General features: G+C 26.9%; 5 protein-coding genes and 1 long non-coding RNA gene across 11 annotated transcripts; 3 read left to right on the top strand and 3 right to left on the bottom strand.

The window, feature by feature from the left end:
* Positions 1-41: 41 nt before the first annotated feature.
* Positions 42-3,816, top strand: Nemp (Nuclear envelope integral membrane protein). Of its 4 annotated transcripts, none has more exons than XM_083044299.1 (9): positions 45-242; positions 871-983; positions 1,113-1,332; positions 1,399-1,565; positions 1,656-1,865; positions 1,975-2,099; positions 3,025-3,186; positions 3,278-3,410; positions 3,556-3,811. In XM_083044299.1, the coding sequence occupies exons 1-8, from the start codon at positions 149-151 to the stop codon at positions 3,396-3,398; spliced, it is 1,212 nt and encodes a 403-aa protein (XP_082900425.1). In that variant the 5' UTR covers positions 45-148; the 3' UTR covers positions 3,399-3,410; positions 3,556-3,811. The 4 variants fall into 4 exon arrangements, with proteins under 4 accessions (XP_082900444.1, XP_082900425.1, XP_082900434.1 ...); XM_083044308.1 differs by having other exon boundaries at positions 3,620-3,810; XM_083044318.1 differs by having other exon boundaries at positions 42-242; positions 3,034-3,186; positions 3,278-3,816.
* An 843-nt stretch (positions 3,817-4,659) lies between these two features.
* Positions 4,660-5,989, bottom strand: LOC145936675 (uncharacterized). Its single transcript, XM_083039148.1, has 3 exons — positions 5,828-5,989; positions 5,389-5,654; positions 4,660-5,205 (listed from the first exon to the last, which is right to left on the bottom strand). The coding sequence occupies exons 2-3, from the start codon at positions 5,504-5,506 to the stop codon at positions 4,721-4,723; spliced, it is 603 nt and encodes a 200-aa protein (XP_082895274.1). The 5' UTR covers positions 5,507-5,654; positions 5,828-5,989; the 3' UTR covers positions 4,660-4,720.
* Positions 5,990-6,648: 659 nt separating this feature from the next.
* Positions 6,649-7,810, bottom strand: LOC145939730 (uncharacterized). The gene is made up of 2 exons (XR_014425889.1): positions 7,676-7,810; positions 6,649-7,053 (listed from the first exon to the last, which is right to left on the bottom strand). It is a non-coding gene; the product is annotated as an uncharacterized LOC145939730 (long non-coding RNA).
* Positions 7,811-8,601: 791 nt separating this feature from the next.
* LOC145934145 (putative glutamate receptor) lies at positions 8,602-15,955 on the top strand. Its single transcript, XM_083034474.1, has 12 exons — positions 8,602-8,741; positions 9,426-9,837; positions 9,917-10,017; positions 10,295-10,378; positions 10,695-11,003; positions 12,639-12,745; positions 13,848-14,018; positions 14,340-14,575; positions 14,687-14,901; positions 15,144-15,409; positions 15,530-15,605; positions 15,735-15,955. Exons 2-12 carry the CDS (start codon positions 9,564-9,566, stop codon positions 15,936-15,938), a joined length of 2,043 nt encoding a protein of 680 aa, XP_082890600.1. The 5' UTR covers positions 8,602-8,741; positions 9,426-9,563; the 3' UTR covers positions 15,939-15,955.
* Positions 12,913-13,691, bottom strand: LOC145934166 (uncharacterized). The gene is made up of 2 exons (XM_083034520.1): positions 13,527-13,691; positions 12,913-13,219 (listed from the first exon to the last, which is right to left on the bottom strand). Exons 1-2 carry the CDS (start codon positions 13,580-13,582, stop codon positions 12,931-12,933), a joined length of 345 nt encoding a protein of 114 aa, XP_082890646.1. The 5' UTR covers positions 13,583-13,691; the 3' UTR covers positions 12,913-12,930.
* Positions 15,956-16,264: 309 nt separating the features above from the next.
* Positions 16,265-20,861, top strand: LOC145934152 (uncharacterized). 3 transcript variants are annotated; one of them, XM_083034496.1, is made up of 11 exons: positions 16,265-16,347; positions 16,743-17,095; positions 17,364-17,438; positions 17,641-17,804; positions 17,947-18,226; positions 18,577-18,688; positions 18,927-19,142; positions 19,410-19,571; positions 19,690-19,908; positions 20,018-20,178; positions 20,520-20,859. In XM_083034496.1, the coding sequence occupies exons 2-11, from the start codon at positions 16,746-16,748 to the stop codon at positions 20,674-20,676; spliced, it is 1,896 nt and encodes a 631-aa protein (XP_082890622.1). In that variant the 5' UTR covers positions 16,265-16,347; positions 16,743-16,745; the 3' UTR covers positions 20,677-20,859. The 3 variants fall into 3 exon arrangements, with proteins under 3 accessions (XP_082890622.1, XP_082890631.1, XP_082890613.1); XM_083034505.1 differs by having other exon boundaries at positions 16,291-16,474; positions 17,950-18,226; positions 20,520-20,861; XM_083034487.1 differs by having other exon boundaries at positions 16,292-16,474.
* Positions 20,862-20,962: the final 101 nt, after the last annotated feature.

Below are 20,962 nucleotides of genomic sequence, written 5' to 3'. Positions count from 1 at the left end.
CGAGATCTTGTAACAATCGATTGATCGATATATTACCCGTATCGAGATATTTTAAATCTGTGTCGCTATTTTTGTAATGTCGGTGTCGGTATGATACAAGCGTGATAACGTATGTATATGAAGGGAAAATCTGTATATAATTAGAAAAATGAAGGGAACGATTGGATTAATAAAATGGATTTTCATATATATCTGCCTATTTCAATGTGTTCAATGTGCGCGACGTATTGTGGAAGAGCCGAGTAAGTTCACCTAACCTATTTATGTAACCTAAAACATATGCCCAAAATAATCTCACACTATTCGAAAAGTCACTTAATAATTACATTCTGTTTGAACAACAATAATATGTAATTGAAAATATTAGCTGTGATGTAACACCATGTGTTAATATATGTATGTATTACAATTATGCAATACATAATTATTAAAATGCTGATACGATGCTTTTTACATTTTGAAATTATTCAGCTTTATTATTAGAATATATTTAATAATTGTGAATTAATTTATTTTACACACCTTAGTAATTTATAAAATAAATATTGACATATATCATTTAATTACTGCAAACTTATGATATGGAATATTATTTTTGCTTTGAGAAAAATAATCTTTTCTATATTATATATATAATTATTTTTATTTTTTGGAGTATTTATTCTTTTATTGTCAAATTATAACACGAAATCAATTTTGCTGTAATTAAATTTTTACATCTATTAACAAGAAAATTAAAAATTACAAACTTTATTTTGTGAAAATAGCGAAGCTATATATAGCGAGAATTTACTTGTATTAATATTCATTTTCATCATTTTAGTTACAAGAAAATATTTTAATATATATGTATTTGATTTAATGTTGCAGAAATACACTTTCTGAATGCAGACGATACTGTGGAAAGTAATAAACCTGGGTTAAAAACATATTGTCATATTAGTATATCAAAATACTTGACCTATATGTGGAGAACTATGACTGTAAGAAAATTTTAATAATAAGAATAATATTAAGAATTTTATATGTATAATTTTATATAGTTATGTAGATATATACATCCTTAATATAGAATATTTTAATAATTTTATAAAATAAATATTACATTACAGATGCACCTGAATACTAATTCAGATTCCTATGTCTTGTATGATGGCAAAACGCCTGAAGAAATATACCAAAAGCACAATGAAAATCAGAAATCATGGAGTCTTAATTTGTTTGACACAGGAAAACATAAACAATTAAAAATTAATCCTTTTCAAAATATATGCATAGGTGTTTACACAGATTCCAATGAATCTGGGTATATAATGAGCCTGACAGAAACACGTAAGTACCTGAATGTAAGATTATTTCTTTTTATTAACATAATTAGCAACATATTTTCATTATCAGGTATCAATGTTTGGAGATTGACAATGATGATAATAGGTATCATCATTTTCTGGTTCGCACAGATATTAAGTCGGAATTCATTATTTTATTATGCCTGTGGCATAATATTTGGTGTCACTTTATCTATTTTAATTTTAATATATATGGCAGGAAAATTGATACCACGGGTAACTATTTTAACATAATAATATTTGACTAGAAAGAGAAAATATAATTCTTGAGAAAAATATCTTATAAATATTCTTTTATTTATTAAGGGAAAAGTGATGTACTTAATATTTGCTGCATCAATGAGTCTTTATCTTGCTCAAGTATTGTGGGAAAACATGCAGTTAATTGTAGCACAATACAGAGAATGGGTGATGTGGTATATTCTCATTACATCTCTGATTAGCTTTGTAATCTGTTATCGTTTTGGTCCAGTAACCAATAAAAGAACGAAACAAATAATACAATGGTTTTTACAGGTATGTTGCATATGATATTTCTTTCTTAAATTTATTTATATTGATAATTTTTTAATTTATTCTTAATTTATTTATTTCTTGATATAAAAATGACTTTATATTTTTACAGTTTATGGGATTGGCAATGATATATAATAGCAGTTACTTTTATGAGGCGTCCTTTTCATGTTGCATTATTCTGGTACTTCTTTATAATTTTCCAAAGGCCGCGCTCGAACGAGGAAAGAGATATTGGTAAGCATATAGGACGATCAATATAGAGAGGATTAGAATAATTAATAATATCTGCTTTCGCAATCAGCTATAATCGCATGCAGCTACATGCAGTTACTATTGAAAAATGATATAAAAATTGATTATTCAATTATTTGAATAAATCGCACGCGCATCCGTTTGCACATATCTCTACATGTCACATATCCTTCCTATTTATGTTGCTTTTTTCTTTCAATAGCTTTATATAAATTTAAATGATTTTGTAGAGATATTTAATATTATATCAGTAAATTGTATTAATTAATACTTAAGTACATTGTCTATTGTAAGTGTTACTTAATGCACAATTATACAATCATGTATTTTTAGTTTTCATATGTTTATATATGTTTAACGAGTTTATTACTAACACTATATTTAATAGGGTGTTTATATAAGCTGTTTGGTTTCTGTGCGATAAACTTCTCATTTCATATTTAAACATTTTTGAATATACTTTTTTGTACGATATATGTGCATATAGCAATTGTATATCTATGGTTTGCAATAAAATGTGTTAATTCTTTTATCTGCTTTGTTTAAAAAGCTATTTATGAGACATTAATTGATAATTGTTTTTGAATTATTATGATTTGAACTATTATATTAAATTTTATTTAAAAGCATTATTACAAGCAGCAGTATAAAAAAGTACATAAGAAATGTTACAAATACTTTGTGGACTGATCAGATACATAATAATTTCCATTAATTTTATACATAATTACTTAATTACATACACTTGAACTTCCAAAATTTTTCAAATATGTAATAACAAATTATGTATATTATGTATGGCTATATTTATTTGTATGTTTTAAATGTTTTCTCTATATTTTTTTTCAATTTATTCTTTGAATGCACCAAAAGATAATATTGCTCCTTTTTTTTCTTTTTAAATGAGGCAAATCAGGTTTCCGGAAAAACGACAATTATTAAGTGAAAATCATTATCGTCAAGAAGGAATACGACAAACTAGGAAAGCATTAAAACAATTACAGAACTATTGCTCTAGTCCGGAATGCAATTCTTGGAAGACAGTTTTAAGATTAAAAGATCCCATAAGGTTATATATATAATTTCGATTATGCTTAATATTGCAATATACATCAGAAGCAAATCTTTTTAATCAACTGCATGAATGTAAATTTTTTCAGATTTGCGAAATTTATGGAAGGAGAACCACATTTGTCTGAATGTGAGATCGAAGAACACGAAGAAGAAGTTTCGAAAATTTACGAATATACAGATGATGATGATGATGATGACTCTTATTAAGTACAAATGCTTGTGAGTAAGGATTCAGTAACACGTAGAAATTTATATCTGTTTTCTAATAACAGTTTTATTTAACAATAATGAATAGAACACTTATTTTTTTTTTTTTTTTGTATAAGTTAATTCAAATTTTTGTATAAAATTTTTCATTAAATAGATTGCGAGATAGGAATTAAAGGTAATATATCTTTATATCTTTATTCAATTATGTTTCTGTGTAGGTTTTTTTGGAAACATATATGTATATGTGTATTTCTATGAAATAATCTTTTTACAAGATTTACGTATCTCGATAGTGTTTTTCTGATTATGTACAAAGAGAAAAAGAGGGAGGTAGAGAGAGAATGTGAATGTATACGTATATATGAAAAGAATTAAAATATTTTTATAATTTTCCAATTATTCTACATTCTCTTTATCACACTATATATCACCGCATATGCAAAATATTTTTAAGTTATCTTTTCATCTGATTAGAAAACTAAGATATTCTATATACAATGTTTTGTAGGATATAAAAATCTATTATAATAAACTATTCACAGTCTTAGTTTGACAAAATGACGGGAAGAAGAGAAACTTGTATGATTAATGTTTAAATTATTCATATATTGCTTAAATAATCTATACATTTTATCTATTTTAATTTTAACAATTATTTTTGATGCCTATTTTAATTTTAATTTACTTTTTGATGTTGTAGTTTTCTCTTAAAATTATGTTTTGCCAAAAAACGTAACATTGATCCTATAGTTTGAAATGGAAAAGTTTTATAATATATAAATATAAACACAAGTCTTTAAATATATTTTATAATATTTAATATTTAATTATATTATTAAATATAATATAAATATAATAAATATAATTATGAATATAATTAAAATACATATATGAATATATATATATATATATATATACATAATATAAATGTATAAATATAATATCAATTTAATCTTAAAAACTATATTTAATATTTAAAATTTATATATATAATATTTAAAATTTATATATATAATATTTAATATTTAAAATTTATATATATAATACATATATATAATATTTAATATTTAAAATTTATATATATAATACATATATATAATATTTAATATTTAAAATTTATATATATAATATATATAATATTTAATATGTTTAAAAATATTATATATATAATATTTTTAAACATATATATAAACATATATATATATATAATATTTTTAAACATATTTATATTTTTAAATATATTTTATAAATAATGCATTCTTATTTTTCTTGCGTTATTTAATTTGCTTTGAAAAAATAGAAAAATTTTACTACGTTTTTTATTTAACGTATCCCATTACTTCGAAGATATTATATAATGTATCAAATATATCAACCAAATTTTTTAGGCTTGGAGGTAAAATACCAGTGTTTGCTATTTTATTTAACACCGTGCGTAGTGTTGGTAGGAATATTGTCCTTAAAAAATTCCAAAAAATTTCCAATAATTTATGTATTATTGCACGATTTTCTTTTCCAATCATATTGAAGATATGACAAAGTATAGTTTTGGTCATTTGGATCGGATGTAGTGTCATCCGTGCAATCGAGTCGATGGATAATTTTTCTGGACACGAGCTTTCTTGCCCAGTAAGCAAACCAGTTATGAAATCTGTGAAATTTAATATAGTTTTAATTACATTATTTAAATCAGTTCCAATCAATCCTATCTTTGTAACCGGAGATAATATATTGGCTCTTTTGTATCTCGAAAGAGATTTTTCCAAAAATACATTGAAATAATTTGTGTTGTGATTTCCATCATCTGAAAAAATATTACAATGAGAACACAATTGTTATGAGAAATACAAATTTCATTGTGTAAAATTGGAGAACTTTTAAATATTAAAATTTTTTACAAAAAAATTAAAATATTTTTAAATAGTAATCTTAATGATGTTTTAAATAGCAATGTTATAATTCGCTTATTAATTATATATATAATTATATATTATAATATATAATTTACCTCCTATTAAATCGATTTTTGTTGTATCCATATGTATCTTGCAGGATATACTTCCAAATATCATAGCCAGATAAACAACGAGAATTGATATCTTCATTTTGTGAATGATTATTGTCTTATTGTCTTGAATCAAAAGTATAAAAACTTTTTCTTAGACTTTTGCCTCGTCTCTTGTCTTGTCGAAGTTTCTGGACAGCCTGAACAGTCACCTTGCCGTGATGGGCGACCTCCTTTTTATCGTTTTCCTTCAATTGATTGTTGGAAAAAATAATTAGTTTAATACAATTTTCTGACAGGTTGACATTTTAGCTAGCATAAATTGGTACCGATTCCGCGCACGATAATAATGGCAAATGATGTTTGAAGGAGATGTTACAATATTTCATGAATTAATGTTATACTTTCTAATTATACATACGTCCAATTGCTTGCGAATAGTGGATTGAGAATTTATTTTATGTATGTGTTTTATATTTTTTATTTGAGCTATTTTCTTATTTTGTTTTATATAGATATATAATCGCGCACTCTTAAGTTTGTACGTTCACTTGGAAAGATTAGCAGAACGAGTAACGATTTTTCACGGATAAAATTGACATATACTGTTATCAGCTCCTAATTTCGTATGCAAAAATGCTCGATACAGCCCAGTGACCTTCCTTTTGTTATCGTCATATCTTTACGTGATGCAAATATTAAGTTTTCTGGTTTTTGTTTAAAAAAAACTGATGACAGACAGTTTATTAAATATACTAGACACAAGCTTTAAAAATCAAAGATATTAACAAAATACTTTATTATGATGCACGAACAAATCTTCGATTCTGTAATTCTTAAAGAGCTTGGTTTTTTTTTGCTTAATTTTTATTGATGACTATCATTTTAATCCAAAAAATTGAATAATATAACTTTGTAAGAACTATATATTAAGAAATATATAGAGAAAGATATTTTATATTCGCGTTGAATTATATATAAATTTCACTTGATCTATATTTAAAAATAAATATGAAATAATACAGTCTATTATATTATTTTAGTATAGCTAGAATAATTAGGAAATAATCAGGAAATAATTCATATAATCTAAAAATGGTTGCAATTATATGATTATTACTCATTATACAAAAAAAATCATGGAAAAACGCCTTATATATGTCTCTAAAACTTAGTATTGTTAATGAGCATGGGATTAAAAATATATATATAAAATAAATGTAGATAAAATATTTAGTATCACATTTGTGGTTTATTAACATAAAATGACTAATTAAAAATTTTACATTTTATTTTTTAATATTAAATATGCATTTTTTATGCAATTTGCAACAATATTATAGAAATATTTAAATATTGTAGAGTTGTTTCTTACATATTGTGTTATGTAACAAATATAATTAAGTGTTGTAGAGTTTTTATTTAATAAAACGCAAATTGTATCAAGTGCTCTGTAATATTATTCGACTCGAGTACAATTTAATTCCCATGGAACGATGGAATGTATTATACATGGCAAACGCAACTCATGTATAATTTTCAGTATATTATTTACATAATTGTTTGAGGTTTCAGCTGGCAAAAGTGGAGATATGCTAGATAAGAAGCTATTAATTGGGTCGTTATCATCTGGTCCTGTATTTATCGCTGAAAATGAGAATTTATTAGTCAAGTATAAAGTTATTTTTTTTAAATTAATTTTATATGATAAAAATTCTTATATGAATAAGAGTTTTTTTTTAAATTTATAATTATAGGAAAAAAATATTTTCAAATATATTCATATTTTTAATCTTTTTTTAATATATTTTATTGTATATAATATAAAAATATATATTATATTATATATAATTTATATTTAGGTCTATATATATCTAATATATTATACATTACTATAATCAATAATTAGAAGTCGAGAGAATTAAAAATTAAAAATTTTAAATAAAATAATAACGAAATTGTATTTTTAAAGCACTGTTTATATATATAAATACATTTTACATGAATTGTCTTTTAACAATTAAATATATCAAAAAACGAGTGCATTCTTTATGCATTTTCTGCATTTCTGCACGCAGAAAAAAATTAGTTTTTTAAAATATATTTAAGATATATATAAGATTTATATATAAAATATATTCTTTCTATTTAATTACTATATTCAATTTTTCATTGAGAATGTGATATAAATAATATGAGAATAATATGATTATTTTATTTATAATATAATTTATATTTTTAAATATATATATTATATTGGGATACTTACGATTGGTCCGTGACATCGTTATTAAAACGAGAATCGTAAAAACAACGTAAACAAGTTTTCGTAACATGCTTCTTGATGCTTTTTGAACGTACCAAGAGAAACTAGTTTACATTTGTACGATGTTCTTATATATTATGATATGATACAGATACATATATAATATGTAGATACATATATAATATATAGATACATATTACGCATATAAAATGAAAATCCTTGCAAAATGTTAATTATTCTGGAATATATGAGAATATTAAATTACTGATAAAACCGATGTTACTATTTAATTTAATGTTATCGGCTTTGTCTCGTTATAAGACCTTTCAGAAAGAAGAAATAATTCTGAAATAGAATACATAAATAATTCATAAATTTTAATATCTTATGTAAATATAATTGAAAATGCTTAGATATGAGTAAAAGAAGGAAATATATTGATAAATTTCAAATTTAACGATTTGTAGCTAATTTAGTGCGTCGTTAATAAGATATTTTTACCGAAACTTATGAATTATTAATTAATAAATCACTTATTAAATTTATGTTCTTTTTTGCGGAGAATTATTATTTTAGAAAGAAAAGCTACGTAAAAACGTCATCAAATGACTTCTTAAAGTAAACATAATTTTAGAGATTATCCACATACAAGTGCTGCGGAACTATCATCACTATTTTTATACTCTTACATCACTTCTGATTATTTGTTCAGCTTGCGATTATTATAAGCGATATGACACACAATTTACATGTTGATTTTTCTGCCGTTAAATAATATGATTTTCCATCTATATAAGTCAAAAGAGATCATTTTGTATTCCATAGTTTCTTTTAGATTGTTACCTTATTTATGCTGACCATATGTCATCATTATTGTTCACATCATGCAGTTCATGCTATAAAAAAAAACACCACTACCAATACATATATTATAATATCTTTTATATTTCAATGCTTTCTCGAAAAGTTTGACGATAACATCTACATATTATATATTTTATATTTGCATTGTATTGTGTATAAGAAATTTCACTTGATCTATATTTAAAAATAATAAACATCTTATTAGGTAATGCTTTTTGTTGATTAGCTTCGATTGTATATATATAGTATATATAATCATACCGTTTTTAATTGAAAAAGTCCGTGTTGATAGGACAAACTAATAATGCTAATTATCTTTATTATATAAGAATTTAAAATAGCTTTTATTATGTGTACGTACAAATAATTTGATCATTAATACAATTTCCGTTTAGAAGGATTATTCATAACAGAATAAGCTACTATTTAGATTCCGATATGTGTAACTATTGAACCGAATCGAAATATCCAATTGACGTCATTTCCTACAACGAGAATATTCAACAAACAGATCAGTCGTTTAATTTGTATAAATCTATCAGCAAAGTTTGTGAATTATTTCGTTTATTAAACAATATTTCTCTCGAAATCATCGCTCGGACGATGCACAGATTGTTTGAACAGTGACCTAGTCCAGTTTGCACAAACGCGAGAGCAAATACGCGAAGAGAGCAAACACATTATTTATTCGAGACTCGCGGAATCGATGCGTCTGTCAGTCGATCTTTCATGCACTCGGCTTCGTGTTCTTGCCATTTAAATTTTCTCGTATAAGCGTAAAATCGCGTTTAATTTCTCGCAATTAAATTTCTCCGAATCTGTAAAACCAATCGTCATTAAATCGTTAATTATTATACGCGATTGTTGTTTTTTTGCCTAAATGTTTTAGTATCGACTAGGCCACGCGGATAAAATCGTGCGACGCTGATTATTCCGCTATTATCTGATATCTAAATTGATTGCCTTCACCGTTGCAAAAAGCAGTGCGAATGTGATAAAATACGGTAAAACACGTCGGATCTGAAAAATGTGGAGATCCGTCTCGTCGAGCTGGCTTGTGAGATCAATCGGATTTCAGCGCGACGCAAACGCTCGGCGAAGGATGTTTCGCAAAGTTGATATTTCTTTGATCTCAAGTTTGATCGTCTTCATATGGACGATAATGATGTTCGACTTCACGTGGGGTCAGCTGATCAGACCGATTTCGGTGTACGAGGGTCTGATCAGAGATATTCGTACCTACTTCAATAATACGTGCATCATAATACTACACTCTAATCCACGTCCTATTGAGATGCAAGGTGAGAAGCAGAATGGAGAGACAGAAAATTTTATTTTTCAGAATCGAATCTTCGCATACTGAAAGCTGCTATTTTGCAGGATTTATGGAAAACGAGCTCTTACTGCGGCTTCAAAAATACCTGAGCTTGACTCTTCACATACGCACCGCATTCATGGATTTTCATATGTTCACAACGCAAGTGAGCGCTTAGAATCTATTTCTTTTATATATTTTATATATTTCTTTTACATATATATACATACCTATATTTTTTATTATATTTTTCTCAATCTATATTTTTTATTATGTAGATACGGAGCACTATATGAGAATATCTTTAAGATTTAATTTTATATTTTCAGAAAAATTTATAATGTCACTTTAATAAACAAATAAGTCATAAGTAATTTTTTGCAATTTTCAAAAGCGATACATTTATCTTTTACTAAAAAAGGAAAAAATTTGCTTATTTATAGGTTGGGCAAAGTTATAATTTCATCAAGAGGCCTTTGTTCGTCTTATTAAACGCCAATGAAGATACAAGGAATAATTTTGCAAATGTAATTATATTATGAAAAAGATTAAAAATAATACTTTGTTGCAATAATATGTTTCATTTATTATTATATAAAATTAATAGTTTAATATAAAAATGCAAAAGAGTTTTTCTCTCTCTGAATTTCTAGTCGTAATAAACATATTTACAAAGACAGATAAATTTAAGAAACAATATTTATATAATTTTATTCAAATTCATTATATATATATTTTTTTTTAACAGAAGCTTTTGTCGCAAAGTATCACTTTATTGTATTTGATTAAACATCACAATCTGGGAAATTCGCAGACGTTTATTACTTTATCAAAATGCAACAGGTCTCTACTTGGATCATAATGTCTTATCCTACTTGGTTGGTCTTCTTCGATAACCAGACCAACTTGACGGACTTCCTCTTCAACATTTACGTGCCATTTGATTGTAAATTTATGGTGGCTCAAAGCAGCATCAACGAAACTGGCAAGGAAATCATCACTGAAGTTTATCAAATTCATAAAGATAAAGAATTGAGATCGAATAACTTCGGTGTGTGGGATGCGGAGAGAGGTCTGAAAAGTCCTGTACAAAGTCTATATTTACGAAGGAACAATCTTTTCGGCCAGATTTTGCGCGTTGCGTCGCTCCACGTGAGATCGCTTATTTTATTTTTTACTATAAATGTTCTAATCATAATAATAAGCAATCAAATAATATTCTCTTTCTAAAAAAAACATGTTAACTAAGTGAATTCAATTTGTATCGAAGTTTTGAGGCCTCTTTACTGCGATGCTGATTGACTGCCTCGATTTGCGTTGTGCGTCAATCAACATCACGAAAAAGAGGCAATAATACTTGCGAGAATCGACTTAACATGCCTTTTTTAGAAAGGGACTAGAGTAACACAAGCGCGATTCCTCAATTTTATGTTAAAAAGAATGATACAGACATCAGCTGATAACTAAAAAATATTAATCGAGTTTAAAGTACTAACATTTTATTTAAAACATAGTATTATTTTAATAATATAGAAGAGCCTTTAAATTCTCAGTGTATAGTATTATTTTAATTTTTATAACATAATATTATTTTAAAATTTAATTAGCAAATTAACGCTTTAATCAGCTGATTTCTGCCATAAATTATTAATAAAACGTTAATTTGCTAATTAAATTTTAAAATAATAATATATTAAAAATATTAAAATAGTAATATGTTGTAAATAATATATTATAATACTTTATCCACTACGCTGCAATCTCGCGCGAGACTGACCGCAAAACTCTGAACAGCGGTATCGTTAAGCGCAGCCTAAACGTCTGTCACGCTGCGCGTCTCGCGCGAGACTGAATCTCGAATCTCGAATCTCGAGACGCTGCAATTGCGAGACTGACGATCAGTTTCGCGCGAAACGCGCAGCGTGGTGGACGTGTGGGCTGTGCTTGGCGAGACCGCTGCTCAGAGTCTTGCGGTCAGTCTCGCGCGAGATTGCAGCGTGGTGGGCAGATGCGCGACTCTAAGGGCCAATTTCACCAACGTCGATTAACTTTAACCTTCGGTTAAACTATATCTTTGTCTCTTTTTAAGAACGTATCTGAAAAGAGACAAAGATATAGTTTAACCGAAGATTAAAGTTAACCGACGTTGGTGAAATTGGTCCTAATAAAAGCACAGATATTTTGATCAAAAAATTCTTGTAGAAAATTCTATTTTTTGTTCTCTGTTAAAGATTTAAATAATGAATTTTTATGCATTGCATAATTAATTTACATATTTTTATATGCATGCATTGCAATCAACGCATAAAAAAATATATATTAATTAATTATGCAATGCATAAAAATTTAGCATTTAAATCTTTAACAAAAAGTGCGAATAAAGAAATAGAATTTCCTACAAGAATCTTTTGATAATCGAGATAATCACAACATTGAGACTAATTACGATTTTATTGAGGAAAAGATTTATTAATATTTTTTGATAGAAATTAGCTACTTTAAACTCGGTTATATATATATATTTTTTTATTTAATTAGCAAATTAATGCTTTAATCAGCTGATTTATGTCAAAAAATATTAATCAAGTTTAAACAAACTTTATATAAAAATATCATTCTTTTTTATATAAAATGGCGCGCACGTATATAAAATCGCGCGTGCTTGTGCTGTTCTAGTAATAATTTAAAAAAACATGTTAATAATATTGAAATTAATAATGAGTGATAATTAAGCTTTAAGTAACATATATAATATTCGTTTTGGCATAAACAATTTTATACGCATAGGACCCTCCTGTCAGTGAATTTGAACTTAACGAAAAGGAGCAGGTAATAGGAGTTAGTGGCTTTTTTGGGGAAATAATTCTGTTATTGCAGGAGGAATTGAATTGCACGTAAGTACTATTAAATAAAAAAGGTATTTATCGTATTTGTGAGTATGTAAAATTGTTATCCGCGTAGTTAAGCATTATTAAATAATAAGTAGTACAATTTCTAAAGAAAAATATAATTTATCATATTCATAAAAAGTCAATAATTGTTATGTTGCTTGGTTATTATTTATTGTATTCGTCTATTTTCATTCTTTATTAGAGTTCTTTGAAGTAGTTTTTGTAATTTGACTGAGTTTCTTTTGTTCCCTGTCTTTTTCCGCTACTTTATCCTTTTCGTTTGCTACTTTATTTTTCTTCTCTTCCATACGTTGCTTTAGCTGGTCTTTGAGCTCTTTCAATTGCCTGGCGGTTTCTTTTCGGAAATATTCCTCCTCGTTAGCCGCTCCTTTTTCCTCGAAGATTTCCCTTTTTCGACCATCACCGCTCCTTCGACGTCTTTCCGAATACGTTCTCGAAGTGTACAATGGATAATACCTAATTATGTCATTTATTACAAAATATTATTTATTTTATAATTTGTCTTTTGTCAGAAAAAGATGTATATAATATATGATATCGTTACAATAAATGTAAATATCAATATAATACCTGTTAAATAATAAGTATATTAAATTGGTATTTATAATCAAAGTAACAAAATAAATAGAATATATTAATTTATCATATCATTTAAACGCTTGTGTTTAAATGACATAATTATATATGGCATAATTAGATATGTAACAACTACTGTTTATTAAGATATCAATAAAAAAATTAATAATATTAGAAAAGGGGTTACTTTATTGTCTTCATCCTTTTCAAATGAATCCATTTTACAGCAAGATTGCGCAGCATGACGTCGTCACCAATCCTTCATTTTGCAATCTCGCGCTCGTCCCAAGATTAATTGTGACAGTTCATGTTGCTTAAAAAGACACCAATAATTTTGACATAATTTTGACCGTGATTTTGACAGCTTTCACTGTGAAGTTCTTTCAGAATTGTCATTTGAAATTATTTGTTCATTCCTTTTTTTTAAAGATAGGTTGTGACAATTATCGATTAATGATTAATTATAAAAATATCGAGCATTTATACATATATCGAATACTTGTTTCAGATTCACATACAGAGAAGCCGGATCGTGGGGCATGTGTCGACCAAACGGCACGTGCACGGGTGCAATTGGGATGTTACATCGCGATGAAATTGACTTCGCGGCGACGGAATTCATGATGACCAAGCAGAGACTAGACTACGTCAGTTTTACAGTACCCATTTTCACGACCAAGTATATTTTCGTTTCATAAAAATATTCTAAATGCACTGAACGTTTCACTCTACAATATTTTATAGGGACAATTTCAATGTCTAGGACACTCTGCGTATAACAGAAGCATAAACTTGAATTTTATTAATAAAGTGTAGAAATACTTTATTATATTAAATATAATATTATATTAGTATTGTCAGTATTATTATATATTGAATTTTATTCAAGCCATACACACATACGCACACACAACATAACATTTATATATTAAATTACTTATCTAATACTCACGATTAATTAATTCATATTCTGTTTATTATACTAATTAATAATTATTAGCGTTCGTGCCTACATTAAAAGGCCAGACTTGGGGAGTACAATAAAATGGGATGCTTACGTGGCGCCTTTCTCCATAAATATTTGGAGGATCATTGGATTTTTTATAATAATTCTGAGTGCATCGATCGTGTTGATTCAAAAACTTTTTGCATTTTCCATACATATGCAAGACAACAACTCGCCGTCAAGATTTACAGAGATTGTATTTTTTATCACAGGAGCGTTCTGCAGTCAAGGTAATTCCGCACCGTTTTCTTTTCAAATAAATAATTTTCTCTTAAAGCTACGTGTAAATTTTTTAAATATATAATTATTATTATGAGATGTAATATAAAAAATCTTATCAGGTATGGACCAATCTACGCTAGATCCTGTAAGAATGGTGCATTTGGTAACTTACTTGACGGCGGTTGTGATTTTATCCGCGTATTCTGCCGCCTTGATTAGCTTTCTTACTGTCAAGACATTCTTTATTCCTTTCACGACTATGGAAGGGCTTTTGAAAGAAGAGGGTTTTAGTTGCGGTGTAATTGGTAATTCGGCCTACTTTGCCTTTCTTCAGGTACTTAAATGCTTTTTTGGCCGTGAAGCAGCTTTTTATTAATTAATTAAATGTGTGTGTGTGTGTGTGTGTGTGTAAATAAAAAAATTATGTCTAAATGTTACGTGGTTACGCGATATATAACAGCACATATTTTAATTTAACGTTTATATATTATAATAATGGCTAAAGAAATGAAATCTTATTTATGGATAATTTTTTACAAGATACAATTTTATATGATTATAATTTTGTTACGGCAGAATACGAAAGACAAAATAATGAGTCAAGTGTTTGACAAGTTAATAATGAAAGAAACTATTGCCAAGAAATTGCCAACCAGTTACTTGGAAGGTCTGGACCGCGTTTGCACGGACGACAAATATGCTTTTGTGGTACTCGATAGTATGGCAACAATACTACAATCGAAAGTCAATTGCAAATTGATACCATTGGATGTCATTACACCAGCTACTATAGCAATGGCCGTGCAGCGTAATAGTCCGTATCGCGGTATTATTAATAAACGGTGAGTGTCAAATTTTATTAGCGTAAATTAAGTATGAGACGATATGTGATTTTTAGGCAATCAATTTTTTTTTGCTTACAGTTTTGTTTTGTTAATTGCGCTTTATTAATATTATTGCAGTATTTTGATGTTAAGAGATAGCGGAATCTTGCAGCGTTTGCTGGAAACGCAGTGGTCAGTTCAGCTATTAGGCACAGTGAGTAGTATATAAGTAGTATAATAGTGCGATAAATTTCTCAAAATATTATTAATTATACATATAACAAGTGACTCATCAATATATTAGATTTTTGTATCTTTGATCTAACTCTACACTCGATTGCAGTCGACAACATTGTGGAAATCAGTCGAGATTAATGATATAATGCCATTGCTGTTTTTCATAATCATGGCTTTGTTCATCAGCTGCCTCGTCTACATTATAGAACGCATGACCTATACAAATTGTTTCAAGCTGATCAAGTTAAAAAAGACCGAAAACAAAAAACCAGAAAAAAAACGAAAAATCACAGCAACTGAGAAAAAATAAATAAATAGAAAATGTATTGTGTGCTGTTACATGTATTATTTAATAAAATATAATGAATCTCCTAATTGTTTAATAGTCTAATATACATATAATATACATAATATACATAATATACATATATATACGTATATATATTGATATATTATTCTACCTATAATTTTATATATTTTCAATTTCGATATAATAATTCAGAACACTCAAATAGCATGCGGATAATTTCTGATTTCAAATTCTTCGTGTCATGTTTGTGATCTCGTGTTTATAATATGTATTTATAACATGTTGATTACATACGGTAGGACGAATAGATGTCGGGCAAAAACACGCAAGTCGTAGGATTTGCCGATTTCTGTGGCAGTTGCCTCGAGGAGTGTCGAAGAGTAAGAACGTGTATCAAAATTAAATAAACGTGTGTATTAAATAAAACATGTGTTAAAATCAAATTTTATTAATTTAATTCCGTGAAAATTTTCTGTGAGAATATAACTTCTTTTATCACATTGTTAATCAAAATATTTGAAATAATTACATTAAAGGTATAATATTCTAATATATTTAATTATTCCATCTCTCTTTATTTTTGTCTCTTACATACATACATATATATATATATATATATATATATATATATATATATATATCACACATTTGTATGTATCGAGAAAATATATATTATATGCATTTTAATGAAAAAAAATGTATAAAAAATATAGTATAATATATATATAGGTGATTATATTAATCGTTAATTATATTAATCGATTATAAATTAATTAATACATAAATATTTTTAAATAATATTAGATCATGTCGGCAAATATTCCCCGGTCGGAATATTGCGTATCAGAGAACAAAGAGAATACATATTTGGACGCACAAAATAAATCTTTCGACAACTGTAAAAACAAGAAAGGATTGTCACTGAATGCAGAATGTTCTACGGCAAATCATACAATAGTGCAAAAGACTTGCTCTGATAAAGCGAATTTTAAAATTTACTCCGATGACAATAAGGAAAGTTCCCGATCACGTTCACGCGAACGAAAGAACATGTGTAAAATTAGAATGCAAAATAGTGAGACGATTAAAAAAACATGTACATCAACAATAAGAGAAAAAAAAAAATCTAATTCTGATTTAAACGCCGTTTTATATAGGTGAGAAACATTTTATTTAATAATTTTTTTTATCTAAAAGCTTTTATTTTATCAAAGATTAAACATAATATTTTTTTCTTTTATAAAGAATTTGTACTTTTAAAAGTCAAAATTAAGAAATATATAACTAATATTTATACATAAATATATTTTTAAAAAAATCGATTTGCATAGATTAATGATATCTAAACAAAATAAATATTAAAAAGTCTAATAATAGTCAGTATGTGTGTGTGCTGTAGAAAAAAATGTTTATTATTTTTTGTAGAGCACGTTCTTCGAGCAACTATCGAAATAGAGTTTCTACAGATAAGAACAACATAAGCAATAAATTATCTCAGAGGTAATGTATAAGTTACTTTTTAAAATAAATCTATATAATTAATTTTTTAAAATATTATTTTATCTAGAAAGAATACAAAGTAGAGAGAAAAATTTATATATACAAAAATAAATATAAAAATATGTATTATATATATATATATATTTATTTATTATATAAGAGACATTTATTGCAATATTAACCGATTTTTTTTGTCTAATAGATCTTGCTCCGAAACTAGAAAAATTCCGTCACAGTACGCACAATTCGCAGCAATACCGTCACGTACTGATACACATTCGAAATCCAAACATCTTTCAGCTGATGTTAAAAAACGAACATTTACGAGCATTGAAATGTGGAAGGACAAGATGAGGAAGCCATACAGTTAGTATCTTGAAAATATTTATGTCGTAATGTGTTATAACCGATTGTGTGTGTTCTATCTTGCTCTGAAAGCAGAAGAGTTCATATAAATACGCGAAAAGATTTATGAGGCAAATTTTTTTATTTGTAAAATTTTTTTTAGCAGGTGCTGTGCCTAAGAACTTGGCGGACAAATATCCCAATGTATCAAGTGCAAATAAAGTACGTACTAAAATCAAACAGAGAAAGAGTGCTGAATGTACTAAAGTGCTGCCTCAAAGATCATCGATTGTTCAATCCAAGTTAGATCAGATTAAGCAAAATGAAAATAGCAAGGTGTCGGGATTTTCTTGGGAGACTGTAATCAAGCATTTACCAACCGAAGTTGTGCCAATTCTACAAGAAAACAATTTATTAAATTCGCAAATTGATATAAATACAAAGTAAGCCAATTTATAAAAATAAAATAGACCAATTTATAAAAATAAAAAAGACAATTTATAAAAATAAAATAGATATTCATTAATAGTAAATAGGAATTAATCTGTATTATTAGTGTTATATTAATTATTTAATTCACAAACGCTCGTAATTAGCCCGTTTTCCCGTTTGTATTTTAGATATTCAATACTAGAGCCTTTGCTTTCGTTTTTTAATTATTTAATTATTAATTAATTATTATTATGTCATCACAAAACATAATCTCTATGTAATTGAATAATTAGAACTATAATTGAAATAATTGAAAAATTGCTTTATGATACTTTGAATTGTTACGAATATCTTGTTTTAGCATAAACCATATTGCTGGAAATATTCAACCGAATAATACATTGGAAGCCAGTTCTACAACTTCTACAACGCCTCAGGGTGGTCCTTCGAGCCTACCATTAACTCCAACGAAGGTAATAAAATATAATTTGTAAAAATAGCACAGAAATATATATGCATTGATATTATTAATATGTATATAAATTAGTATACTGATTTTATTTTGAATTTAGTTTGATATGCGTATCAGATTTTTAAAACAGAATGTTGTACAAGTACATGTAAGAACTGTAGAACGAATCAATTTTTGAAACATTTTAATTTATTTGCTCGCTATAATACATATTTGAAAAAAATGTTTGTTGTGAAAAGGTGCGTTACGTGAAACGTGAGGTGACACGCAAATTGTCGACCAATATAGAGGTCCCCGATGGTATTTATCCGTATGGTCATGATTATTTAGACGACGTGCCGTATATGGAACGCCAAAGGGAGGACAATGCTCCCAAATTGTCTTCTCGTTTTCTAAAAGAAAACGTAAACGCAAAGCAAAGAAGAGTCATCGTAGGATATTTGATTCGTCTTGGAGTAAGTAGTATAATGTGGTTTAATTACAGTATATAAATATCTGACGTTTACACACAAGTCAAGAACTAAAGTGGTATATAATTTTGGTAAACTCATATTTTGTTATAAACGTACAAAAATAATTTTTTATATCTGTCAGTAATAAAACACAACAATGACAATTAATATTAGATATTTTTTCATCTCGTCGACACGTTGGAATAAAAACTTGAATTCAGATTGTACTGAACTTTGTTTATAACTTCTATGATTATGGCAATTTTTTAGGTGCACTGCGAATATTCGTCTAATGTCATTTATCAGACTGTCAAGCTATTCGATATCGCTATTGACAGAATTTTGGTGGAGACGGATAATATTCAATTATTAGCTTTAGCGTGTCTCTGGATAACTCTCAAGCGAGAAGTAACTAGTTATAAAATGCCATCGGTAATAAAATTCTTTATCCAGAGGAAAGATTAAAAGAGAAATTCTCTATTATAATATTAAATAATTAAAATAATTGTAATTTTAATATAAATTTGTTATATATTTTGTATTTTATTAGGTAACTACGATAGTGCAACTGGCGAAAGATTTGTACATAGATCGGGAGAAAGATTTGTTAATGTATGAGAAGAAGATTCTCTTGGCTGTTAAATTCAATTTACGATTCGCCGATCCTTTCTCCTTATTTTGCTATTACATAATGGATGTGACACGAAGTAACAAATATAATATTAATTTAAATGATACCTCATTCACCTACTTCTGCGGTAGTTACTTGGTATGAGAACAAATATTAAATAATATATATCAATTATATATACGATTCAATTTTTAGTATTGCAAATTATACCTGCAGACAAATAAGTGGTTTGTTTCTTATGTTATAGCTCGATATAGCTATGTTGGATGAAAATTTATGTGATACATCGGTATATGTTCTGGCCGTAGCTGCGACAGAGTTATCGCTTTGTTTTGTATATTCAGATGATATTATTAACATAAATTATGCATGGTGTCAACTATGGAGAAAAAAATTTTTGATAACAGAGTAAGAGAATTAGTGATTAAACAAATTTCTCTTTTTTATCTCACAAACAGATGTATTAGTTATATTTTTCTTAAAGCATTTAAGAAGATTTCTATATATCATGAAAAAACAATGCAGAAATCTTTAATCACAAACATGTAATGTTTAAATAGTCAGATTTATTATGTGATAAATATTTTATCAAGCAAGAAATTATAAAGAATAATTATCGAAAAAAAATTAGAATAAGTAAAAGAATAATTTATTATTTTTGTAATCAAGAAAATAATTTGTAACACGTTTTCTGAAAGAATTAATTTAAAATTTTGTATTTGTATTAATTCAGAATGTATTTGTTTCAGATGGGAAGAAAGAGCTCTGAGTTTTACGAAACAGACTATAATACAACATGCTTTGGAATCAAATAAATTTGGTTCGAATATTGTATATAAAAAATATTTGCGCAACAAATACTGTAAAGTTGCCGACTTTGTTCTCGATAAAATGAGGAAAGCTTAATTGGTGTATAAAATATAAGAGAAATATTTTATGTGTGCAAAGCTCATAAAAATCATAAGATAATTACAAAAGCATTTTTTAATGAGAGTTTAAGTGCTTTTTTTAATTTAAAATACTTCAAATTTTTTAAACTAAAAAATTATTTTTTAAATTTTGTAGAGAAAAGTCTAGTACGGTTTCATTTCTTCGGAAGATTTCTTTCCTAACTATTTTTCTCTACAAAATTTAAAAAATAATTTTTTAGTTTAAAAAATTTGAAGTATTTTTAATTTAAAAAAAGCACTTA

This window comes from Prenolepis imparis, unplaced genomic scaffold, assembly GCF_030444845.1.
Source record: "Prenolepis imparis isolate NDT839.2.m4 unplaced genomic scaffold, iyPreImpa1.0 SCAF_1, whole genome shotgun sequence".
NCBI classification, from domain to species: Eukaryota; Metazoa; Arthropoda; class Insecta; order Hymenoptera; family Formicidae; genus Prenolepis; species Prenolepis imparis.
The sequence above is the reverse complement of the archived record's forward strand: the minus strand, read 5'-3'. Positions and strand labels throughout refer to the sequence as shown.

Coding starts and splice junctions, on each gene's coding strand:
- Nemp (XM_083044293.1), top strand. CDS start 149: ATGAAGGGAACGATTGGATTAATAAAATGGATTTTCATATATATCTGC. Junction 1,333..1,398: donor AATGAGCCTGACAGAAACAC/GTAAGTACCTGA, acceptor TTTCATTATCAG/GTATCAATGTTTGGAGATTG. Junction 2,100..3,024: donor GAACGAGGAAAGAGATATTG/GTAAGCATATAG, acceptor TTTTTAAATGAG/GCAAATCAGGTTTCCGGAAA.
- LOC145936675 (XM_083039148.1), bottom strand. CDS start 5,506: ATGAAGATATCAATTCTCGTTGTTTATCTGGCTATGATATTTGGAAGT. Junction 5,206..5,388: donor TAAATTATATATTATAATAT/ATAATTATATAT, acceptor ATATTTTTTCAG/ATGATGGAAATCACAACACA.
- LOC145934145 (XM_083034474.1), top strand. CDS start 9,564: ATGTGGAGATCCGTCTCGTCGAGCTGGCTTGTGAGATCAATCGGATTT. Junction 14,019..14,339: donor GTACCCATTTTCACGACCAA/GTATATTTTCGT, acceptor AATAATTATTAG/CGTTCGTGCCTACATTAAAA. Junction 14,576..14,686: donor AGGAGCGTTCTGCAGTCAAG/GTAATTCCGCAC, acceptor AAATCTTATCAG/GTATGGACCAATCTACGCTA.
- LOC145934166 (XM_083034520.1), bottom strand. CDS start 13,582: ATGCTGCGCAATCTTGCTGTAAAATGGATTCATTTGAAAAGGATGAAG. Junction 13,220..13,526: donor AAAAGGATGAAGACAATAAA/GTAACCCCTTTT, acceptor TGACATAATTAG/GTATTATCCATTGTACACTT.
- LOC145934152 (XM_083034496.1), top strand. CDS start 16,746: ATGTCGGCAAATATTCCCCGGTCGGAATATTGCGTATCAGAGAACAAA. Junction 18,227..18,576: donor CAAATTGATATAAATACAAA/GTAAGCCAATTT, acceptor ATCTTGTTTTAG/CATAAACCATATTGCTGGAA. Junction 20,179..20,519: donor AAAAAATTTTTGATAACAGA/GTAAGAGAATTA, acceptor TATTTGTTTCAG/ATGGGAAGAAAGAGCTCTGA.